An 18,000-nucleotide genomic window follows, 5' to 3' on the forward strand; every position below is an offset into this window, starting at 1 on the left:
TCTAAAAAATAAATATCAACGAACTAATTTTTTTTTATTGAATTTGATGAACAAAATAATAGAAATAAATCACGAGACACTTAAATTTTAAAAAATTAAAAAATTATAAATATTTGATACTCGGTGCGGTAGTAAATTTTGCTTCGAGAAATCGAGACATTTTTTAAGTGTCTCGTGATTTATTTCTATTCTTTTGTTCATCAAATTCAATAAAAAAATTTATTAGTTCGTTGATATTTACTTTTAGAGGTCGCTCGAAAACATTTTAACTAACACTACTTTTAAAGTTAAAATAATTATGACGATTTTGGAAATTTTTAAAAATCTTGAGCGAACTTTTTTTGGGCCATCCTAATATACCTATAACTAATTTAATCTAACGTTGACCTAACTTAGATAAACAGTCGCTACATACTCAAACGAAGTAAACAATTGCATAAAAGTGTGTATTTAGCAAAGTTAAAACAGGTATTATCGAATAATTATACATTTCTAAACAAAATACTGAATGTTTTTGCACTTTTTCCCCAATTCAGCCAGTTGATCAGCTTAAAGTAATTCAAAACACGAAACCACAGCAATAACATTAAACCACGAATGATACGCACGAAAAGAAAACTAGAGTACGGTTCTGTATAAAAGCACGTATTCGGCGGAGATTGCGTCATTGTAACTAATCGGTAGCGAATAAGAACGTGAATTTTTTATTTATATTTATAAAAAGTTAAGAGGTAATTCTCCTACAGCCATGGGAGAGAAACCTTAATTTTTTTTCTAACAATGTTAAGTCTTATCTTAAAAGCAAAAATGTAATTTTTTTCAAAAAGTTCCAATTTTACACTACCAAAAAATATCAATCTAGTCATTTTAAATATTTCATAACCTGGTTTTAGTAGAACTTCATCGAGTATTATTAATATCCATATACATGCATAGTTATGATAATTATTGGATTTGATATGAATTTGTTGAATGGATACAATATTTGCTGAGCAAATTATTGCAAAGGTTATATGAAATCAATTATAATATGTGTTTGTACAGTTACATACATACATACACGTTTTACCGTGTACTTTTGTTTTGATTTGACTAGACTTACTGACGAGTAGAGTATGGATAAACTAATTTTAGATCAATCATTACGTCAGTTAGTTCTATAAAAAAACAGTTGTAGTATTTTTATTGCTGTTTGTACAACTAATGTTTAATTTATTCAAACTTCAACAATTGAGGGTCCAATCAATTTTCTATGTTGACTGAAAATGTCAAAATATTTGGTTTATATATTTACAGAAAGCAATATTTATTTCTTTCAGAAATAGGACCTTATTGAAAAATAAAGACGTGGATACGTTTGTAAAAGAAACATTCAAAAATACATAAGTACTTGGCGGGTGTATATTTTAACTGCCCGAACAAAATTCACAAAGTTTTTTTTTAATTAGTCCATTTATATATACATTTTGGGAACTGTTGTTCCACATATAACGTATTTAAAACCCTGCGCAGTGCTGGTTACTGAACTATCAAAGTCGTACACTTTCTCACAGTTTTCATTTCAGTTTTCTTTAAACTTTGTTCCCAGTACTCAATTTATGGATATACAAACCATTAACATAATTTCTGTTAACACAGAACTCAACACGTCGTTGACAGATGAATATATTTCTATGGATTTGTTACTTTTGCGGACGGTGTTTTATACATAAATTCTTTAGTGAAATCAGCGGTCCCCAACGTTTTCTATTAACAAACTGTGCATATTTATTTTAAATTTGACTGTTTCATACCGAATTTTCCACAAAAAAAATTAGTTGACACATATTGGCAACCGCGCTATTAAGTTTCGCGTTTGTGACGCATCGCCCTGTAGAAATCACCCCCGTCGGCTTATCTATCGAATTTTTTCACCGAAACATGACGGATAATATATTCATATTACATACATGCAGCGTTCCGGGTCCCTTTTATAAAAATCCAATTAAAACAAACTGATGTAAACCTATCTGAACGCATGCACTCGTTTCATTCGGTGTGTCACATTTAACCTCGTGTCATTTTTAGCTTATCAGATCCAACCCCCTAAATAGTCCCGTTCCACCCTCTATCTAAACCACGTATTTGCGTTATGGAGGTCCTGACTCACAGGACACGACTGAGTCATGCATCCGATGTAGGATTAAACAATGGTAACCGCATTTTGGCTTCCGGAGCGTGCCTCATAGGGGTAATTTTCATGAAACTCTCATTCCAATATTTCTTATAACTCAAAAACCAATCTAACATAAAATAAGCCAAAATGTAATAAGTATATCGAGATTAAAAATTATTTACAGCAAACAATTTTATTAAATACTCTACGAATGTCATTACCGTTTGTTTATTTGTTTATTGGAGAAAATAAAGTACATATGTACTTAGTATAAAGAGACTGACATAATGTAATTACAACGAAATAATTTCAAACATAAACTACCGACAGAAAATAATTTTCATGTTAAATTTGTATTATTATTTAAGAATTGATCTACGCTGTAATGCGGCTTAATAAAAATAGTAGGATTTTATGGCTTATTGTTAGTGCATTATACAATTTAACACCCCATTATAAGTGGTAAGCCTCAGGGTTCTGTGCTGGGCCCTATCTTATTTCTAGTTTATGTATGGGACCTTGCAGAAAACTAAGTATTATAGTTCTATTCTAGAGAAATCAGTCCTGCATCGTTGATCCTGCTGGTTTGTGTTGCCCTTCAACACATCGTTAGCACACAGCATTGGATAAATCTTTCATTCAGATTAGTACAGCTCCAAATACATGTCCCTGTGGCACTCCTGCATCGAGAGCGAGACAAGTTGGTTTAGAATTATTCTGTGTTACACATTGATGTCTGCTGGTAAGATACGATATAATTAAATCAGAGCTTTGAGTTGTAAAAGCTTAGAAACGCAACTTGTTAACAAGGATTAAAGCAAACTGAGGGTATAAAAATTGTCTTTCTCCGAGCTAGAATGAATTATACTAATCAGTTTCTCTATGGCTAATTGTTGAAAGGTAAAAAAATAAAGGATATATTTTCAATAAAATTCTTCAAAGAATGACATTTAAAAAATAAATGGATATATTTTTGGCTGAGTCCCAATGAGATATTTATTTGTTAATGTAACTCAGAAGCTTCTAGTAATTTGTATACCCCACACTTAAGTCGTTGTGTATATTTTTTCGCTTGATTGAATATATTGTAATATTTCGAAGCCACTCACTTTCCAGGGTAGCTATTTTTAGTGGAAACATAAAGGTTAACTTATTCGCGTGATTTTTAGTAGAACTCATTCCGTTACACACCAAAAAGAGTTAATTCAGACTGGATATTTGTCAAAGACATTATACACCTGATTTCAGGGAAATATATACATGAAATATATTTTCCCCGAAAATTATTATTCAAGGGCATTTTTACTGATTAAGTTAAAAATAAGTAGTCACATTAATAAATTATCCCTTTGCGTCTGCCAAATAAATTCAGGATTGTAACAGCAATAAATGTTATACTAAAGTTACTTGTTTGTGGAAATTTTATATTGTGTCTAGAAAAAAAGGGCAGACCCATAAGATATGCTGAAATAGCATTCACTTGTGCATGTTTCTTATTATATCGAACCATCCTCAGGCTTCTGAAAGCTGGAGAGGAAACACAGAGAATTTAAAAAGAACTGTTAGATTCAGACGCTGGATAGAATTAAATTATATGAAGGTTTAAGTATTTAAAATATACTTTAATGGAATATTTATGTAGAACAGGGAAGGGACGAAGCTCGTTTAGTTGTTATTTTTCTGCTGCTTTGTCAGGATTTTCCGCTAATCTCTCAGGAGTGGCTTTTCACTTTTTGTGCTTGTGGCACAGATCGCAGGATTGATACTTCTTATAGAAGACAAGAAAGTATTTTGTAACTTTCTTTTTTCTCGAATGATGTAATTACGGCAAGTTGGATCGGGTAACGCAGGATTTCCCCACTTTAGTTGGTATAAAAAAAATCTTTTTGTACCGAGTCGGTTGTTTCTCTGTATTGTGTTCCCTGAAGCCGTTATTTTTATTTTCACCAGCGACTGTAGGAAATGTATTAACATTTTATTGAATCAAATCCTCCTCTCGTCTTTTGAAGATTATTATCGCGTCAAAAGTGACAGTTTCTTATATAATTTTATTGAAACTATCGATTATACATATGAACACAGAGCATGGTTGTTAAAAAACTCAATAATGCGTATTATAAATGTGGTGTACTTCAGGGATCAATTCTGGGGCCTCTGTTAGTGATTGTCTTTTAAATTATTTGTTTTAGGGTACTAGAATGTCTTTGGAAAGGAATAATATTGCTAGATTGTCCAGTAGCATGATGTTTTTAGAAACTATTTGACTTGAGTTGAAGTCAAGCTTCTTCAGAAGCTTTTGCTATTATTATATGACTTAGCCCGCTACAACTTGATTTGAATCAAGCAATTTGTAAAATGCCGGTATATATTATTTCACCTAACTTTCGAATGCTTCTTCTGCTTTTTTAGAACCCGCGCTTTGGTGACTAATTCTGTTGTTTTGTTCGGAAGGCTATTTTTAGCCGCATCGAATTTCGGTGAACTTTCCGCTACAAATTCCCGCCCCAGCTGTTAAATATTCCCGTGGTATCTTGTTCGGCGCGGAATTTCGCAGGTCATTTGCAAAACAAATTAAAGAATTTACATGGTGCAGCACTTTACGGATTAATAGTGTCCAGGCATCACCGCAACTCATCAACAAGTATTTATGTCGACGCACGCAATCCTCAGCTCCAGTCAGAAACGGTCTCCCAACAGAACGAACGTGTTGGCGATTAACTGCTCCCGTACGAGATACCCCTCGCTTTAATACTGCCCAGGGAGAATTTAAATGTGTGGGGATTTTTCAAGGGACGAAGGGTGGAAGACTGGACACTGACGAAAAATATTTGTCTACAATTAGAAGCGTTGGAGAATTTCAATATGAAGTCGTGTTAGCCATGAGGCCTACCAAGACAAAGAAATGCTGTATTTGTATGCAGTGCAGTGTCTTTAGATTTTTGTATAACTGCATTTAAAGAAAAAATATAGATGTCTTAGTTAAAACGTATTCTTCTGCTTTATTAATGACAATAGTATGAACCTACTAAATAATCGCAATGTCAAAAGGAAATCATTTCTCAAGTAAGGAAGCATGAAAAATTGACCCGTACCATTTTTAACTCTTATTAACCGAAACTTCATTTGGGAACGCGAACAATAAAAATGATAGTCGCGAACAGGGATCAATTTGCTTTATATCTGGAAGCCGTTACTCTGGCATCTGATGTGAGTCTGCATCGCGCAGCATATTGAATGGAAAGCTCCTCGTTTATACTCTCGGATGTAAAGTAGAACTCGTATATATCCAGTATACGGTGCTTTGCTTTATTAAAGTTAAAACAATGAAATGGAGGCTTTGAGTCATACCTAACATGAACCGCAAAACAAGTCTATTGGAATGTAAATGGGAAGTTTATTTTAGGTAGCAGGTGAATGAAAGCTTAAAAAATTTAAACATCCAGTATTCTATAGAGATTACACAAAAAGTTTTTAATTTAAAGGAAATAAAATAAACAGCATTGATCTATACCAGCACCTTTTTAAAAATTAAGCAATATAAAAAATAATGAGGGTTTTTTCACAATCGTTTTCCTGAAAAACAATATCGTGTTTCGTAACGGATCCCATGTTATGTCGCAATAACGCCCACAAGGAATTTAATTATTAAACGCTCCATTGGTACAATATACAATAAAACGAACAAAACCTTAAGCGTAAAATCATGTTTATACATTCCTAGAAAAAATACAGACAGACGAAACAAACAAAACTCACTCTCGATTTCCATTTAAGTGGAAAACCTTTAGAGTAAAACTTTCACGTACTGGGCATGTTTCCAACGTAATTACTTCCTTATTGACGACGGTGCTTCTGCCCTTGCCTTTGTTGTGTTTACATTTTGTATTGTTGATGCGTACCCAGTACGTAATTCTTTCTAGGCTGTCTCCATTGACTGACGCTTCATTGTGTCTTCTGCGGTGACATGACAATGATTATAACTACCCTATTGATACTATTTACGATGAGCAAGGCTTAATTCATTAAATGAAAGGCGCACAAATTGCCAGAGGCGTACAATTTTCCTCAAATTGTTTTAGCATTGTTCTTAGACCTGCTCAAAATCGTTTCCATACCCATTTGGATACAATGCTGGGCATAAGGTTCAAATCACAACTTTATAAATTTAAAGTTTCCCAGATTTACTTATAAATCTGTTGCTGTAACAAAGTATTTCATAATAAATAACACTAAGAGAAATGGTAATTCCTTTAAAAAATAATTTCAAACTGAAAAGAAACCCATGCCGATTTTATTCGCTATCCATCCGAATGGCAGGCAAGGGAGGAACAAACTTCACACAAAATAAGTGAGGTTATTTAACATAGCAACGTACGTTGTATCCGGTTGGACAAAGAAGCTCGATACTTCTTGTAGACCTTCTAAAATTTATAAAGTCTGAACCTGATACAGGACAAAAAGGTTTCTTTAAAGGAGATTAAAGAGGGACTCGCTCTGTGTAACCTTATTTTCAGCATGAATATTTCCCATTCAATACAGATCTATCTTCTCGAAAATCGGCTTGGCTTGTCTTAAAATATGTTGATTCGTCCCATAAAAAGCTAAACTTGGATTTACTATTTCAAATTCAGTTTACTCGCTTCTTATTTACAGTTTGTTTGTTTTGAAACGAGGAGGTTTGCAGGCGGGGATTTTCTCCCGTCGAATGAACATTTTTGTAGACGTTTATTAATCTCCGGACAAAAATTTGAGCGAAAGCTGAAACAATTACACAGTCGTTGCTTAGGTATTTTTTGTGGGGATAGATTTCAATAGATTTAAACTTGAAAAAGTGAATACAGAGAATTAATTAAGACAGGAATGTTTTACAACTTTCTCATCAAGGATTTGTTACTAATGATTTTAATCAATCTATCTGTAAGGAGGATAAATAACCAGAAAGTGATTATCAAACGTAATTATTGCAATAAAATTTAATTATATTTTCCATTTGAGTTCTACAATCAATATCTACACACAGGGAAATTAATGCAATTTTACAATTAAATTCCTAACTTCAGTTTCTGATTAAAAGTTGGTTAATTTTGAATCACTTACATACTCTGTAAATTTGTTACACGTTTTCAGTCACACCCTGTATAAATGTAGCAATTTTCTACTTAACACTGTTCCGCGAGTTTTACAAGATCAATCTTTTGCCGTGATTCTGCCCCCTAGTGTGTGCGAAACAGCTATTCGCAGAAAGAGTTTCCTAATTGGTGCAAAGCATTGTTGTGAACACTTTAGTGATCAATAAAATGCGGACACAATAAAGTCGACACACTTTTGCTGCCACACACATTCGGAGTCCTCTGGAGATTTTTACTTAGAGAGGCAGAACCTGGCGAGAACTATAGTTCCGAATAGAATACCAATAGGAACCAGTAAAGTCAAACGGTAACGATTGCAATGCTCTTTTTTATTGTTCTTTCTTTATTTTTAATACTGCTGAAGCGAACTATTAATATTAATAAGCCATACCCCTCCCACACAATAAGTTAGTAATTATTTTCATACTTAGGTTCCTATCTATTTTAGAAAGTAGATTGATGAAACTTATTTCTATGTTTTCAATTTTTGCTATTAAATTAAGTCTGTATATTAAAAGTATTTTAAGCTTATGAAACACACGTTTTCTGTACAAATAGGATAAAAATTTAATCGCCTACTAGGATCATTAAAACATTGTAAAGCAATCGAAGTTAATAAAATATTTAGAATGTAATCATTCGGAAACAGAAAAGAAAAACAGTTGTGCAGCAATTACGGCTGGATTTGTGTTAGTTCATTGATATTTATCAGTTTCCTATAACAGTGGGAAATTGATGACCCTAAGATAATTTTAAAAACGCTTTGTGTGGTTCTGACAATGCAAAGGAAAAAAAATTCAAGCTATTAATTTTACAGTTTATAAATTATTGAACTGAGATACAAATTATTAGTTATATAACAATCCCAGATCAATCACTGCGAGATACTTCTCCCAAAGATACAAAATAATAACCTGAGCTCAATATTTACGTAGAAAGACCCCATACGCACCCGTGGGGTGCGTATGGGGGATTACACCTACGCAGTTTACTTAATATTTGCATAATAATAAAAAGAATATATTTAAAGTGTGCCCACCAGAGAAAATTGTAAAAAAAAACTGAAGGAAGTTAGTTCAAAAGCATTTATCTAAAAGCTGATTGTGATTGTGGATGACATTTATTTACATTCAAGAAAATACGAATGTTTTGACTAACACTATTGATTTATAAATGAATGAATGTCATTGCCTTAAAATCCCGGATTCTTCATCAGGACAATGACCGGCTCACACTTTGTTCAGATGTTTTTAGCCAAGTATTACGTCCCAGTGTTAGACCAGCCTCCTTATTCGCCTGATCTGGTACTGTGCGACTTTTATCTGTTCCTGAAGGTCAAATCTGTATTAATAGAAACAAGATTTCACACCATTGAAGCTGTGAATATGAAAGAAAAAGCGACATGAGTCTTAAACGAGCCCACAGAAAAAGATTTCCAGCATTGTTTCGACCAATGGAAAATTCATATGAAGCAGTGTAGTGATAGAGCAGAGGTGTATATTCAAAGGTACAATAATTAAGTTTGCATAAATTTAAACTAAAAAGTTTTACAGCTTCAATCTCGGTATTTTATATCCTCAAAGAGAAAAAATTATTTAAATGTTAAAAAAGCATCAGTACGTTTGTAAGTGAATGTATTATTTGAAATTATATTTAAATGTTTTGGTGTAATACAGATCCTTACTTCTTACTTAATATCTCCCAGAGAAGGAATTCTTTCAGTTGTCTCCTGAAAATGAAACTACTGCTAAGCCCTTTCAGGGCAACGGGACATTTTTCCTCGCAGAGATATCAAGAAAACTAAATGAAACCAAATAAAGTCTCCTTTGTGGAAACGTCATGTCTCTCGCTTTACATTTATTTTGTTTTATTTATTCCATATTCTTTATCTTTATTCACACTTCACTGCACTCCTACAGTCTCCCAGTACCCTATCCCCAACCGGAAATTTTTGTGGCATTGTATTTTTGTGTTGCGATGGATATTAATTTTTGCATATGGAATAGATTTTGCGCATGTTATTGATATTTATATGAATTTTTAAACGTGTTAAAAGTTTAATTAGAATTTTAACTAGTTTCCTTCAATCGGCACATTTCAATACAGGGCTTTATGTTTTTTAATTATTACTACTGTTTTGAATTTATGAGAACAGCAATCGGTTTATAAAACTCACATTGGTCGAAGAAGAAGTGTATTCTTTTTTATAAATATTTTTTTACTTATTTCTTTAAAAACAATCTCCAACTTTACAGATATCTTATATATTTTTACATACATATCTTTAATATTTGTACCAGTTTTTTACTTATTTTCCCCCGACACAATTCGTGTTTCTTTCCAATACCGATCTCACGGCTTTATTAAACAAACAGAGTTACGATCCAAAGAACTGAGCAAACAAGAAATCGTAATGAAACAAAACCTGACCGACTTCCTTAATAAGTATACCGACTGAGAGTAAACACACTTCCCCATTTTTCTTGTAACCCGACCGGATCCTTACTGCATATGAATCCCGCAACCTATAAGTCACGCTTATGATTGTTTAGCGTGTTCTTTATCGCTAATTATTTTCCCCCTAATAAACACCTTCATCAGTGTGGAATTTAAAACAATAAATATCAATATTCGGGATGTAATTAAAATGCCATTAGTGTTTCTGTTGCCGTTTCCTAAAAATAAACGATATTGCATTTATCAGACTGTGATTTCCAAGAAATTTTCAGGTATTACAGTCAAATTAAATATTCCCAGGCATTTTAGTCTTCCATCGATCATACTTGCAGTGTTGGCTGCATACTCTTGACAACGAAGTTTGTCTTGCATTGGAATCTAGTTTACGCAGTCTTATATGGTTTTCCATATTTCGTTGCCATCATTTTTTAAATCTCGTAGACCCTAATATTCACTGTATGCAGCAAGTATATTATTTATTTGTTTAGATACACTGAAAAAAAAGTATTTGGATCAAATGATCAGATCTCGGATTTAAGCAACAATATCTCTTACAGTTCATCATTACCTGCAAAAATATTTGTTTTAAAACTATCAGTTCCTTAAAATATATATGTATAATTAAAATTTAGTATCAATCAAACTTATGTTTTCTTGAAAGAAAATTGTAGCAGGTCACATAATGGTGTAGATGGTAAGTAGCACGATAGATGGAGCCACTTACGGTCTGTGTCTACACATCTCCTTGTGGTAACGACAATAAAGCAGCTGGATCGTTCTAAAGAGATAATGATGAGGACCATCAATAAGTCCCAAACCGACCTATGTCTGGTTGGTTAAACGATCCTAGCTGTTGTACTAGGTGTTGTGAATTTGAAACAAAATAATTTTTATTACTGAGAAATGTTTATGTCCAAATAAATATATTCTTAAAATAAGTATGTATATACAATCATTTGACTAAAGTTTGCAAATGTTTCTCTGCGGATCTATCGTAGCTTTCTTCATATCATTCGAGACAGTGATGCAGCTATTTGGCGAGCTTTCGGCAGCATCGGAAGCAAACCCGACTGAGCTGCTTCGGCTTATTCCGCTGTTTAGATCCACAAGCGTGAATATGAGCTGCCATTATTTCAGAGGTGCCGATTACATAATTTATGGGACCTGCATGATTACTGTTATTTTAGTATAGTTTGGTTTTGGTTATAGTAATAATAAAAATAATAATAATTCAAGATTCATTTCACCAAATATTAATAAAAATTTGAATTTAGTTGTTTGATTCTGCTATATTCCTGTAATCATTTTTTATTGGCTCTGCAGCTTTTATGGAGGGGCACTTTTGCATCAGTTATTCAATTATTTTAAATGTTAATTTATTAATAAGAAAAAAATTGAACCTATATCTATAACTTCCCATCAAAATAACTCCGAAAATATTAATAATTAAGTTTTTTTTTTGGTAAAAGTTTAAAACGAAATACTTCGTTAATTGCAATATTAATTTATTAAAAAATGATATTTAATAATTCCTATAATGTTCTATTACAAAAAATTACAAAAGAGGTTGATATTTTGCAAAAAAATTTTTTATTAATGTTTAAACAAATTACTAGAAATTTTTTTTTTTATTAACAAAATGCATATTTGTGATGTAAGCAAGAAAGAAGGTACTCCAAATTAAAAAAACAAACATCAAAATCGGTCAACAAATTCCAGAGATAACTTGCTCTATCAAGTTGCTCGTGGATTTGTAGGTTCCCCCTCCACTGACTCACAGTCATCTTGTATCAAAGACATTATTTGGAGCATTCTCAGAGATGCTGTTACAAAGCTAACGTCCTCAAAAATTGCACATAGAAACTTTAGCTACTTATCTTCGAAATTGCACTTATTAGAAGTCTTAATTGTTATAAACAAAGTAGTTAGAGCAATTTAAAAAAAAATTGTGTAAAAATACCAGCTTTACGAATATGGAAAAATAATCTCTCTAAATATAATAGGATCAAATTTATTTTAATTGTTTATGAGACAAAAAAGACAGTGTTTTTGTGGTACGTTTTTGCAGTGGTAAAAAATAATTTTTTTTGCAATAAAATAATTTCTTCCAATAAAAGAAGTTTTTCTCTTTCATATGACAACCGCAGAATTAAAATATCTTGGTAATTTTGCATGTCAAGTTATTGCAAAAATAATGCCGCTGGGATAAACATTTAGAATTTTGCAAAAACTATTGGATGAATCGGTCTCAAATTTTAATCACATATTAAGGACTATAAAAGCCAACTATTTATGCAATATCAAAGTCGTAGGTAGGTAAACTTATTGTTTATTTAGTAATAATCGAATTTTGACAGTTTTTTGCAATTTCCCGAGCAACAAATTATCGTATCGGATTTTAAAAACCGCCATTTTGAGGTTTTTTACTCCCTACAAGTTGGTTACTTTCACATTATAATAAAATTTATCGTTTTTTTCTGGTAGGCAAAAAAGTGATATTTTGTGTTATTTTAGACCTTTTATGGTTAATTATTAAAAAACCTCACCTGATGGTGTGCGGGTTTTGCATATATTATACTAAAATTCACCCAAATTTTATGAAAAACTTTACAGATCCTTGGCGACTCAACAGTCACGGCATTTTCCTCATATCCCTGGGCTAATAACTTGACATTCTCCATCTATCGCAATAAAATGATTAACGTCTCCATAAAATGAATTAAATTCGGAATTTTAATAAAAAAGTACTACACACCATAATTCTCTACACTCGTTCGCAGGAGTTTTAAAGCAACATGGGAGAAATATAATTTGCGACAGTCCTTTCGCCAGAGGTTTTTATCCAAAGTGTTTTGAGTATAATTATATTTTGTAGGTGATACTTTTTCATTATAAAATTGCGCGCTGCACCTTCTTTGTGGAGGAGCGGTCTAAAAACACTTTAAAAATAAACGAGATGCGGAGAGATGTGCCCGGGAGAAATGCTTATAACTTCCTAGGGCTCCTACCTCCCGTGAATTCAAAGTTTACGGCGCAAGATCAATAGAATTATGCGGAAAAGTAAAGCACGTTTTTAGGGAAGTGCATTTCGAGTTGGGATCTCGGGGGACTGCAAGTTTTAAAAGCTTACACGTAATAATTACTCGTTTACTAGTTGTAGTAAATTGAATACTCTAATGAATTCTTATCCCTGTTTTCAGCGCTTCTACAGCCGAGTCAATATAATTTATGCAATTACATTTTAACTAAAGCAAAACTTTGTTAGAGCCGTGTTTAACATTTACATAAAGATAGTTGCAAAACAGGGTAATCCAATAAACATTAACGTCTGTACATCCCTTTATACCATTTTTCATATAGTCTCCCTCTTTCTGCAGTCTACATCAGCGTCCATAAACCAGTTTTATGAATTAAGTTATATGTACTCTAATCGTACCGTTATATTCAAATTGTAGTATAGTCTTTCCGAAGTCGAGGTCCATAGGCGTCCCTAAAAAGTTTTCTTCTAAAGGTAAAAAATTGTAATAATTTGTACCTATATAATGTGTAGAAAATTTCTATTCAGAATTGATGGCGAATTTCTGAAAATAAAAATAGCAAAACGGGAAAAGTCAGTGGCGTAACATTTTTTTTATTAAAAAAGTTGTGACATTCTCGCACGAACGCCACTGGTGCAAGTAGAAACATTTGGATCACCCCATAAAATGCACATTTACCTTCCAAAGTATTTTTCAAATTTCGGGTCAATATCTTTAAAACTCTTTGAAATAATTAATAAAAATAAATAAAAAATTAAAATTTAAACACTGTATTTCGGAAACGAAGCATATTTCGACCTACGTTGATATGAACTTTTTTTCACAAAATAACTTCGGCAACCACCCCCTCACTAAAATATTTCGCACTTATTTACAAACACCCTCTGTGTTCATTTGGTCAACATATTTTAATTATTTATGCCCTGAAACAATTTTATTATATTGATGGTAAATTTCGTTTTGTTTCGTTTCAATAGGTCTCCAAAATTCCATATTGTAATAATATTAGTAAACAAAATATCCCTCTTATTTCTCCCTTTCGCAATTGTAATATGAATGATCAATAGAAGGTGCTTATAATAAACTAACATTACCTGAATCACACCAAATTCCGCATTGCTGCACTGCACTGCTAGGAAATTTGTCAACCACTTGGCTTTTCAACTGAGATCAGAAAGACCATACCACTGTATAGAAACGGATATAAAGAAAAATGTTCCCTGTTCCGGTTTGAGCAATAATTATTGATATTCTAGATATGTTATTCTTTAAGTTAATAGTATAGTATCTACTTTCTTCATCATAACTAAATATTCTGTCGCTAACAATATTTTCATTGACGTCTCGAACGATGTTCTTTTTGCGCCATTTACATTTCTGAAGCACCAACCGAGGAAAGATAAAGTTTAATGACCGACGTTACTTCCGTATTTGCAAGCATTACTTGTAGTCCCTTAAAGGTCGGGCCCACGGGCATCAATACAAATTTTATGAACGTTCCTCAAGGATGTCAGGGGACATTTATGATGTCCCCTAGGATCTACTCAGATTTCAGAGTCGGCAGTCTTACGTAATAATTATTGCTCCGTTTCGTGTACCTTCCTAACTAACTAAATATTTGTATACAACTCCGTACTTCAACCGCAGCAAACATGTCGCGACAAAACTTCTGTGGAGAAGAATCTTTACGTACTAGATTGCTCTAGATGTCGCAAAATGCTTGAAATGTGAAAATAAATAATGTTTCTCTTATATTTTGAAGTAGGGCAAACACAAATATTTTGTGATATCACCTATAAAGTGTATGTATGTGAAGATATTTAAGAAAAAATACTGCTGGCAGGTCATCTTTAAGCTGCTATAGTTTTACAAAGGATCAGAATTGATCCATAGTTTATTTGTCCTTTTTCTGTTGATTTCTACCAAGAAACACCCTGTAGAAGTTTGGCAGTCGAATTAAGGAACATCCTGTATGATTGACAAGCGGTCAAATTTGCCGATAAAGTAGAAAAAATCAAATATATTTCAACTACTAAAATGATTGAATTTCAATGCACGGTACAATAACTTTATTCCTATTATGACTCGCGCGGACGCTTACAAACTATTAATTATCGCAGATAAATGTCGTAAGTCGTAAATGCACTTGTGAAAAACAGATATATGGTAATGGCTCCTACGAACTCCATGAACTTACCACTGCTTTGTATTCAAAGTCATGTTCGGGTGCATCCAGACGTGGTGGTGTAACAAGTCGAACACTCTCCATATCGCCGCATTGAACTGAGGCAAATTAGAGCTCTTAATTGAATTTCGAAATTGGCAAGTGTTAAATGCGATGATAAGTATAACGTTGCCAAACTCGCAGCAAAAGCGTGGCCGTAGCCTCCTAAGGAGATACGAAAGTCATAGGTTGCCATGAGAAACAAAGAAAATAAAAGTTTCACATTCATAGACTACTAAGACCAGTTATACCAGTAATTAAAAAAATATTCTTATATTAAAACAAAGTGGTCAAACTAATTGTTATAGCTGAAAACAGACAGTCTTTCCAGTAGTATCATATTCGAATTTGGAGCCTATCAAAATTAATATCAAAGTAATCATAGAAAAGAATTAAAATTTATTAATTTTAGTATTTTAGACACAACATATTTTAGTTGCCATTAGACTAAGTTACATAAATCTAGTAAAGCATCTTAAGAGATATTTAAATAATGCGATATTGTTTAAAATTGTGATACCCTGTGTCAACTGAGACGGCCGAGACAACTGAGCATTTTTGTTTATAGGATCTTATTTCATTGATTTTTATACCGTTTAAATTTGACAGAGTATATTAATGATTTTGTGTAGCAGCAAAGATTTGGTCTACCTTTTTACGAGTATTTCTCTATCTGCAATATTATTTTTTAGTATTTTAATTCAGATGGCCCCTAGATTGTTTTCAGAACATTCGTATTATGCAGAGTGTGTATAAATTTGGAAATTATCTTTACAGATGCATCTTGTTATCTTAAACCAAAAGTATTGACCTTAAATACACCTCATAGTAAGTGTTGTCACTTGAGTTTGTAGTTGTCCATAATCACGTGTTCTTTGGACGAGTAATACAAATCCTGCAGGACTCCATTCTGCGACTACAGCGTTTTGTCTACATTTACTGTATCAAGAGTCTTAATGACTAAATAAACAGTCAGCTTTTTTTTTATCAAAACTTATTTTATTTAACTGTGTCTGTTGTTGTAGGTGGGATGTCCTTGCACCTGGTGGAGCTCAGGATACCGAGTCACTCTGTCAGGGATCAGAGTGCCAAACTGGAGTGCCACTTCGATTTGGATGGAGAGACACTGTACAGCGTCAAGTGGTACAAAGATGGCAATGAATTTTATCGGTATGTCCCCCGAGACATGCCGCCCACACAGGCCTTTCCACTACCAGGAGTTACCGTAGACGTAAGTCGGCATGTTTATTAATAAGTGGGTTTTGGGGTTGATAGTTTTTTCCACGTTGTCAAGCTGCGTAATAATAAATTAGTTAAAAAAACGAACTCTTTGTGGACAATGCCCTTGGAATTGTAAAAGCAACAGTCTTCACTTTTGACTTAGGTTTTTCGAGTTCTTGATTTGGTGTGGAATGTCGTCAAAATGTTGCACGAGCATCTCGCCTGTATGTGGAGGCAATCCTAGTTCCCACTAACTTTGTTACATTTTGTCCAAAGCTTAAGGACGGGAAGACCTACAAAAACGGGTAATAGGGTGAATCACGTTTTCAGCAGAACATACTAACACTTGCATTGTGTTAGTAAATTAGGTAACGATTAATTAAATTTCTTATTATAGCACCACGCATTGCAGGTATTTGCACGAGTATTCAAATCAAATGTTTACACCATTCCCACATGGCAAGAGAAGCAAACAGATTTAGTTTGTATATACGTTAGCTTATTGAGATTTATCAAACTTGTATCAATACCGCTGTTGTTTCACAAACAAATCGAACTGCTGTGAATCAGTGACATTGTCCTGATATTGACGTACGCAAGTATATACCGACGTCACTGATATTCTAAAAATTGTAAATGTACAGGATGATCTCGAATAAAAGTGTCAGTATAGCCTTACACAAAAGCATGTATAGTATAAGAACAGTTGCAATAAGTTACCTTTCTGTCCATTGTCATGAAAAACGAGCAAAAAAGAATCTTTAGGGTGCTCAAATCACACTGAACTGTGGAATGACACTCATCGATATCTGACAGAATTAAAGAGTAACGTTATTCTAATTTTAAACCTTAGATTCTTTAAAAATAAATATGTTCTTTATGTTCTCGTCCCCTTTGAATATCTCTAAAGGTGTGATATTTCATTTAACATAAAAAATTAAGTATTTGCTTAAAAACTGTTACACAATGACAACCCACCTTAGAAACCGTTAAAAAAGCATCGTTGTTGTGCTTTATATGTTTTGTATTTTGTTTATTGCTCTCAGAAGTTTTATAAATTCTCCTCGGTTTCCATTCTCTGTGTATTACTCTGTACGCAGTTTATTTTAAACGCTATTTGGGAGGAAGCGCGACTATAAAAAAGGCATTTTATGTTGATGTCTGACTGATTTGCCCTCGTTTAAAAAAGAGACGTGAGTTAAAAACCGAGAAATCGTACAATATTAAAGCTAAACATCTTGCCTTGTGGAACATTTGTCTGTTTGCGTTTGAAAAGCAAAAATTCGTGAGGGAAAGTTACGAACACGTGTATATATAAAAATTACAGAATTTTAAAATGTAAGACTTAATAGTTGTTCAACTATTCCGCAGTGATCAACGACTCCTGAACATTCGTTGAGTTCTTTCACTGCAGTGAGCCTTTTTATTGCAAATTTCTCTGTCAATTTTTATCTCTCACGCTCCGGGGTCGGCTACTTATTGGCATCGGCTTAAGAAAAATTCCAACTTACTGGAGTTTCAAAGTCTTTTCTCCTGATAAGAGATATATAATGGCTTGACGGGGTTAAGAATTTTCCTCCACGTAAAAAAAGTTTCTGCCATTTCTCTCTCAGTGACGTTAACCGAGCTCTGGAAACCTAAGCGGAGATACCTATTCTCCAGTGCATTTTACAGAAATTATTCGAACAGATTCGGGCACAGGGATATTTTTCTACATGACAGGATGCTTTATATTTATATGTGACAGAATGCACCCTCCGATCTATAATAAAATAC

At 33.2% G+C, this 18,000-nt stretch overlaps 1 protein-coding gene across 1 annotated transcript in view; it reads left to right on the plus strand.

Moving 5' to 3' along the window:
• The window catches only part of LOC108912020, a 239,027-nt gene that overhangs the window by 171,332 nt on the left and 49,695 nt on the right, over positions 1-18,000 (plus strand). The window contains exon 2 of the mRNA XM_018717157.2: positions 16,029-16,234. Within this exon, the coding sequence (XP_018572673.1) occupies positions 16,029-16,234 (206 nt within the window). The remainder of the gene's footprint in view (positions 1-16,028; positions 16,235-18,000) is intronic.

This window comes from Anoplophora glabripennis, unplaced genomic scaffold, assembly GCF_000390285.2.
Source record: "Anoplophora glabripennis isolate ALB-LARVAE unplaced genomic scaffold, Agla_2.0 scaffold88, whole genome shotgun sequence".
Lineage (NCBI taxonomy): Eukaryota > Metazoa > Arthropoda > Insecta > Coleoptera > Cerambycidae > Anoplophora > Anoplophora glabripennis.